The sequence below is a fragment of the Eurytemora carolleeae genome, unplaced genomic scaffold (genome assembly GCF_000591075.1).
Source record: "Eurytemora carolleeae unplaced genomic scaffold, Eaff_2.0 scaffold2730, whole genome shotgun sequence".
Lineage (NCBI taxonomy): Eukaryota > Metazoa > Arthropoda > Copepoda > Calanoida > Temoridae > Eurytemora > Eurytemora carolleeae.
The window spans coordinates 1-7,386 of record NW_019398619.1 but is presented as its reverse complement, the minus strand read 5'-3'; the positions used below and the strand labels follow the sequence as shown (position 1 = coordinate 7,386).

Sequence of the window (7,386 nt, the reverse complement as noted above, 5' to 3'; positions counted from 1 at the left end):
TAGAAGATGGGCGCGAAGCGCCCTAAAAGCCTAGTAAATACTATGCCAATATAGATATCTACATATAAATTTAGCTTATTTGTCTGTCTGTTTGTTTGTATCCAATAAACGTCAAAACGGCCGAACCGATCAGTCCCAAATTTTGTGAGGGACCTCACACGACTCCAGGGAAAGTTTATGAATGATTAAAATTTTAAAAATGTGTGCTAAAAGGTTTTTTTTTTGTAAAATTTTGAAAATGCGCGAAAAAATATTATGAAATCCGCGAATTGATGCTCGCAGATAAAGCCACAATAAAAAGTTAAAATAGAAGATCAGCGCGAAGCGCCCTAAAAGCCTAGTTACATAAATAATCTATAAACAATTGTAATTTTGAAATGTACTTTATCATTCTTCCTCACTTCATCGTGAATTTCCTAGTGAACTAGTTAAAATGTAATCATATTTTAACACTGTTACTTTGGTTCGCAGTTTAAAAAAAGTTTTGGATAGAAATTTTCTCTTTATCGGGAAGGTTCCAGCCCTTTTAGGTTTAGTTTTTAATATGATCTGAATAGGCTAGAACCTTCAAGATATAGAGAAAATTGAATTCCAAATCTATATAGCACGCCATGCCAAAATAATGTTATTAGTAAACGTTTGTGTACTTGTCTTATTTCAATGTTGATTTCAATATTATTTTCATTTCAATTGAAAAAAATCTTTTGGAAATATCGTAAATTCTTAGGAGAAAATCAAAACATTATACCACACGTGAACTAATTGAACTTTATAGCTTTATACTGATAAAATCATTTAATTTTATATAAATATTAACTATATATGTGCCAATGCTTACTTGTAAAAGTAAACTTCGCTATCTTATTTTTTATTTTGTACAAAATTTAAATCAAGAAAACATTTATGTGTATTTCCATTCATCTTTGTTTTTATATGATAGTTATATTTTTCGTTTTGTGGATTTTATTTCATTTTGGGTTCAATAAAATATTGCAACCCTATTCCGGCAGAGGGGGAAGGGGTCCATGGGCCGGACCCCTGACGTTTTTTAGAAATAAAATGTATTGGTCTGAGGCTTATAGATACAAATTTAGTTTTTGAAAGTTTTGCAAATATTTTTGATTATTTGAATTTGTCGTGGTAAGGGCTTTTCAAAAAATAAATATTAGAAATTCAGTAAATTTTCGTTTTTTTGCAGATTGATAAAGTAGAGCTTCCCAAACATGTATCAAACATGTTATATATTTGTTTCACACTAAGGAAATAGAGGGGATGGGTCCCAGGGAGGGACCCCCCCCCCCCCCCCCCCCCCCCATCCTAATAATTTTGTACTTGACCATAACAGCGTTTTCTATTAAATTACCAAAAAGGAATCTTTATTAAAGTTTTAGATATTTTCTATGAGCAATACAGACGGTACATCTGTCCGTCAAGAAATATTTTACATTCGCAGTATTTACATCAAATCAAAATAGTCAATAAGGTTTCGCAACGAAGCTTGCGCACAAATGAACGGTGGATACGGTTACGGGAAGATTGGTACCCTCTGACGTCATATTCCAGTACCATGTGCGGAGCAGAGGAGAGAGGAGTCTGTCCAGAGAACGATTTTTGGACCCCCCCCCCCTCCTATCAATTTTGTACATTTATGTTTTATCATTTTTGGGTCAGGTTAGGTTTAAAGACAATTTCTGGGCCGAGCGCTGCAGCTAGGATGGGCTAGGGGCCGAGCACTGCAGCTAGGACAGGCTAGGGGGCAAAGTGCCGCGCTAGGACAGGCTAGGAGGCATGGCGCTGCGGCCACATGATCAATTACAGGGTGTCCCAAAAAACATGGGAATTCAGTCACGAATAGTATATCGTCTTTGTTATGAATTAGCATTGTAATACCTAATTTCAAAAGCCATAATATTATTATGTCTGCTAGAGTTTATTTTATGAAAAGGGTAAAAGGCTGTAAAGATATGTGTCTATTATGTCTTTGCAAGATGAACAGTGAAGACGGACAAGTTTTCTCTGTTTGTAAACTGCAATTTTCGTGTTTTACTAAGTACAACCGTATGCAGTCAAAACATAAACAAACAAAATGTAAACATAGCAGACGAAACTCTTACAGATTAAAGCTTTCTCAGTTGGTATCACTATACTAAATCAAAGAATTATTTAAAAAGTCAAATGCGTCAAATGAAAGTTTCTTAATTTTATTATTTTTATACTGTGTACGGATATGTTTGGTTTGGTATTCTCGGTAACATATTATCGTAAAAAATATTGATTAGATACAAGAACATTTTCCGTAAGCGTAAAGATAAGACTATAATGCAAGACTAATAGTTGTAACTTATTCTAAATATCTCTGACGCATGATTTATTGATTGATTTTCGGTCGTCTTTGTTATTAAAAATCCACAGAAGCGACGATAAAAAATTTAATCAATTATATCTATTTGAAATGGAAAATATAAAAAATAAAATTATAACAGAAGCAAAGCTGAGGTTCTCAGCTTCCTGTTAAAACGAGGCGTTTTTATATTGGTGGCGTATTTTTTTAATATGATGTATTTAATACTACAACTTTTATACCAAATCTGGCATATGCCCGTTTTGGTATAATTTCGACACAGTTTTATATCAATTTCTCGAGACAGGAACATCAGATAGATGTCTTCTATGGTATTGTTCAAAAGCTGAGAACCTCAGCTTCGACCTATACCCCCTTTCATTTTTCCTTTACAGTCCCTTTAAGCATTGAGTGAAATATCCTGATTGTGTCTTACATAAGTCTTATGTTATGTTATGTATATATTAAGTTGTTATGTTATGTAAATGTTATGTTATGTTATGGGGACCTTGTACTCTTGCTGTGTACACATTAGAGCTTAGAAATATTAGCGCTGTGTGGAATCAAGTTCTATTCAGAAGTGTCATTCCAAACCCACTCAATTCATTCCTCAATACTTCAGTTTACAGATAGATGCTAGGTGGTGAAGAACTAAGTACAGGGTGTCCCAAGAAACATGATTGTTGGTTAATTAGTTAAGTTGTTTGATAACAATATTATATGGCAATTATATTATAGCAAAATTGATTTCAAAGTAAAATAAATTTAAGGAAAAGATGTTTTATAACGAAATAAGCTGCAAAATGTCTTAAATATTTAATGAAATATATGGAAGAAGACATTCAAAACTATCCACCACCTGTGATGTTTCGTGGGACACCCTGTAAGGGGACAGGGGTTTGTTTACGTTTTACTAATTGAAGAAGGACAGCTGTAAACCTAGTTTTATTGTAAACAAAAACAGTGATCTTTAGATCTTCTTTTACAGTAGAAACTGTAGATATAAGAACTAAAGCTAAAAAAACAATATTTGTATGGAAATTCCGTATAAAGTTGAACAACTTATTCAGTTTTCTTTGATAACTACACAAATGATTCTTTCTGGAACAACTATTAAGTTTCAAAAGCAGAGTTTTTAATTTATGTCTAACTAAAGTTGACATCAGCAGTTTAGGACATTCCTGATTCACAACGGTGCCCTTTTAACCTTTATCTAACCAATAATGGGGAAGTTAATGGAGTTATTTTAGCTTGAAAAGTGTTTAATTCTGATAATTCCTCCTTTGTTATCATGCAGTAGAAATGCACAAGTCACTTTTTTTTTAGCGAAACCCCAATTGAAAATACAGTTTTTTTGTCTATTTTACACTTGATCACACAAAGCTTGAAGGGTACCTAAGTGAATAAAACTTGCCACTCTACAAATGAAAATTTTTTAAGTACGTTTACAGACAGATAAAAGACTCAACAATGCAAAATCCTAGGCCTGAATGTTATCCTGGGGTTTAGAAATTATATAATATTTAGAAGATCTTAACATGTGTTTTTGTAGCTATTAGTTATTATAAAACCGCAGTCAATACTATTGAAATCAGGTCTTTACTTCATAGTATATTTACAATTACTACAGTCACTACAATTTCAATAATTATTGCAATTACTGTAGTTACTACAGTTTCAATAATTTCTTCTGATGTTACAATTACTACTGCAATTAGCAAAACTCATTGACTAAATTCATATGTTTTATTCAATTGGTTTTCATCATAGATTAGTTAAAATAACAGATAGGACACTAGATGTCGTTTTTTCAAGATTTGGATGAAACACTTTTGGTAATTTTTTACAATTTATTTTTAAGTTAAATTTTTCACAAAGTTTTGAAAAGAGCAGTGAATATTTTCTCTGACTTGTATCTTCTTTTTAGCTGATCTGCAGTTTTCAGTTTTGCAGGAATGTCTGACTCAACAGCTGATTGAAGGTTTAGGTTCAAACATTTTATTTCAGATTTAAGACTGATAGGAGCTTGGCTTCACCTGGGGAAAAAAATTTAAGTAGACAAGATGCCATATGTATGTTTGGTTTGTGGCAACGAGACAGTAAAACTGCTTTATCACTATGGATCTGATGGAAATATCTGCAATTCATGCAGAATATTTTTCAGGTAGCATTAATAAAAAAATATTTTTGTATAAATATGAAATCACATCCATTTTATCTGTTTAGGAGGTCTGTCAGCCAAAATCTGAAGAGAATCTGCAAAACTGAATTGTTCAATTGCCCGATTGCAACGAATGCCAGAGTTGGTTGCAAGTTGTGTCGGTTCAATAAATGTATCCAGGTTGGAATGAAACCAGAGCAAGTAGACAAGACCAAGAAAGCAATCATTGCTTATTTTGCTGAGGAAGAAAAGAATTCAGGAAAAAATGAAGCATTGACATCACCAACAGATAGTCCTTTTGTTAACATAGAAGAGGAAAAAGTTATTGATGTGGATTTTATGATAGACAATCAAGTTATTACCCAGCCTTTATTTGTTGATCCAAAAAGAAACCAATCAGCTATTGTCGAAGGGGGAGGGTTGTTGATCAAGAATCCCAAGCTGTTCCACATGTCCATAAATAACCAACTTAACCCTGAAGATGTTCAGATCTTTAGTGGTGTTGTAACTAGCTGGAGAAAGCTTCTGCTTAAAATCTATGAGGATGGAATGTCATATAACTTTGTCCAGCAAGAAATGGATAAGATTCATGATCAAACCTTAGATGTTCAATCACTGACCTATGATCCGGCTTTAGATTGTACATTGGTTGATTTAGCTGTTGACAATATTTTAAGTGCTGTGGTAAAAGACATTTTTGACCTTGATCCCTCTGTACAGACAAACTTCAAAACTTTGTACCAATGCTATTATATATTCTATTCATCAGCTAAAGAAGGAACTACAATGCGGCAATCTTTAGCAACTTTTGGATTCAATGTTGAATCCTATCCGTTCAGTGCAATAATGCCGGTTCACATCCATGACATGAAAATTGTTGATTTCATGAAAAGTGACATGTTTAAGTCCCCATGGGCTGAAAGTCTTGAAGTGGAAGAATTCTTTGTAAAGACCTGCCAAACACTGAAAACCTTTTTGGCCGATCCTGTGATCAATCTTTTATACCAAAATCTGGTATTCTTCAACTCCATTGTTGAATGTGAGAACTTCCTAAATTTTCTTCCAGGTAAGATTTTTTTTGTCAAAACTATATTTTCTTAGCTTCAAAACAGAATACTTAAATCATCAGTTTCTATAACTGCATCTTTATCTAAACAACCCACCCTTGCCAGGCTCTGAGTTTGATTATCTATGATTTATGTTCAACAAATATTTTAGGAAAGCTGAAGATGATCTTGTACAAAGAAATGTTGAAGAAGAGCCAAGACTCCAATCTTGCCAATCATAGATTCACCCAGCTAATCTCAACAATAAATGATGTAGAGGAGTGTGCAAGAATTTTAGAGAGAGCTTCCTTGATCAAAGAAACCCATATTGATCTACAGGACATTGATGTTTCACCTTTGGAGTAATTAAAGACAAAGTTGAACCACATAGACATAATTCAACCACTTTTCATCCTCTTTAAACAGCACACCAAAACTTTTTAATTTAGCGCAACAGTTAGGGCTGGGCACCTTCCGACTTTTTTTAAATCGTTCTATTCCGTTCTAGAACGAGAACCTTCAGCTAGATTGTTCTGTTCTTATTTGTTGTTTTTCCAATTGTTCCATCCACGTTCTGTTCCATTCCGTTCTTGGTGTTCTTAATAAAAACAGTCCATCCCTTTCCGTTCTGATCTTTGTGTTTTTAGTTGAGAACTGTTACATCCTCATTTTGTTCCCTTCTTTGCTGAGAACGGTTCCATCCGCGTTCTGTTCCTTATACTCAAATATTTATCATAAGAAAAATTTTCTTCCTTTCACACTGTTTTTAGGACAAAAACACTTGAGGGTAAGAAAATACAGGGGATACAAGGGGGCTAGGGGCCTAGGTGCACCCCTGGTGAGGGCGGGAGGGCTCATTTAATATTACATCTGAAGATTTGTTGAAAAAAACCTTGGATTCTTGATTTTAGAGGCAGTATTTTAAAGCTTTTCATTATCTTTTTTAAAGATCATTTTGTAAATTTTTTTTCTTCATTTCTTCAAAGTTCGCGAACCTACAAAGCAGTTAAAAAATATTGAATCAATTGAAAGGTTTAAAGCAGGGAACAGGAATATAGGGAAAGGAAATGGCGCTGGTCTGGCAAGAGAAAGCCAGTCGCACTGCTTTGCAGACCAGTACAGTAAACTTACAAACACTCTTCTGGTACAGACACACAACATGACTACAGTCAAGGAAATTGTAGAACAATGTCGTCGATTATAATTAAACTTGAATAACGAGTAGTTTATTGTAAACAATTTAATCAAATTATATTCTTTGCGTGGAAATTTGGCTTTACAGTGTTGACTTAAATATGTAAATAATATATTACATGTATATTAAACTTATTTCTAAGTAAACAATTAACAATAAACAAATGTACTCTCCTAGGCTGTACAAATACCGAGATTCTTACGTACAGTATAAACCTACAGTACACACCTTCGGTACTTTAAACTGACACACACTCTTTTGGTACAGACACACACACATGACGTTCCGCCTCCTGGTTTAAAGTGATATAATCTCAATTCTGATTCACAACATTAACCTTTAAAGGTTTGATTGATCAACTATTGCATTATATATCCATATTTCCCATTTTGAAAACTGATTGTTTTCATTTGTTGTTTCTCTACAAAAGTGACTCATGCACATTTTGGTTCTGAAACGATGGAGAAATGAAGGTTTCAAAGGCGCCTTGGACATGCCACTTTATAGATGGAGGGTCACTTGAAATTACGCACGTATTGAATTTAAGTATAATTAAATCATATAACAAAAAATTATATATAAATTTGGCTTGTTTGTCTGTCTGGGTGTCTGTTTGTTTGTATCCAATAAACGTCAAAACGGC

The 7,386-nt window shown here is 33.6% G+C and overlaps 1 protein-coding gene across 1 annotated transcript; it reads left to right on the top strand.

The window, feature by feature from the left end:
* The first annotated feature begins 4,319 nt into the window (after nucleotides 1-4,319).
* On the top strand, nucleotides 4,320-6,616 carry LOC111717542 (uncharacterized). Its single transcript, XM_023493035.1, has 3 exons — nucleotides 4,320-4,505; nucleotides 4,568-5,568; nucleotides 5,721-6,616. The coding sequence occupies exons 1-3, from the start codon at nucleotides 4,405-4,407 to the stop codon at nucleotides 5,912-5,914; spliced, it is 1,296 nt and encodes a 431-aa protein (XP_023348803.1). The 5' UTR covers nucleotides 4,320-4,404; the 3' UTR covers nucleotides 5,915-6,616.
* The last annotated feature ends 770 nt before the right edge of the window (nucleotides 6,617-7,386 follow it).

What these genes read in the sequence shown, in the direction of transcription:
- LOC111717542 (XM_023493035.1), top strand. Translation starts at nt 4,405, where the DNA reads ATGCCATATGTATGTTTGGTTTGTGGCAACGAGACAGTAAAACTGCTT. An exon ending in TCATGCAGAATATTTTTCAG is followed by an intron (nt 4,506 to 4,567) that starts GTAGCATTAATA and finishes TTATCTGTTTAG; the next exon opens with GAGGTCTGTCAGCCAAAATC. An exon ending in CTTCCTAAATTTTCTTCCAG is followed by an intron (nt 5,569 to 5,720) that starts GTAAGATTTTTT and finishes CAAATATTTTAG; the next exon opens with GAAAGCTGAAGATGATCTTG.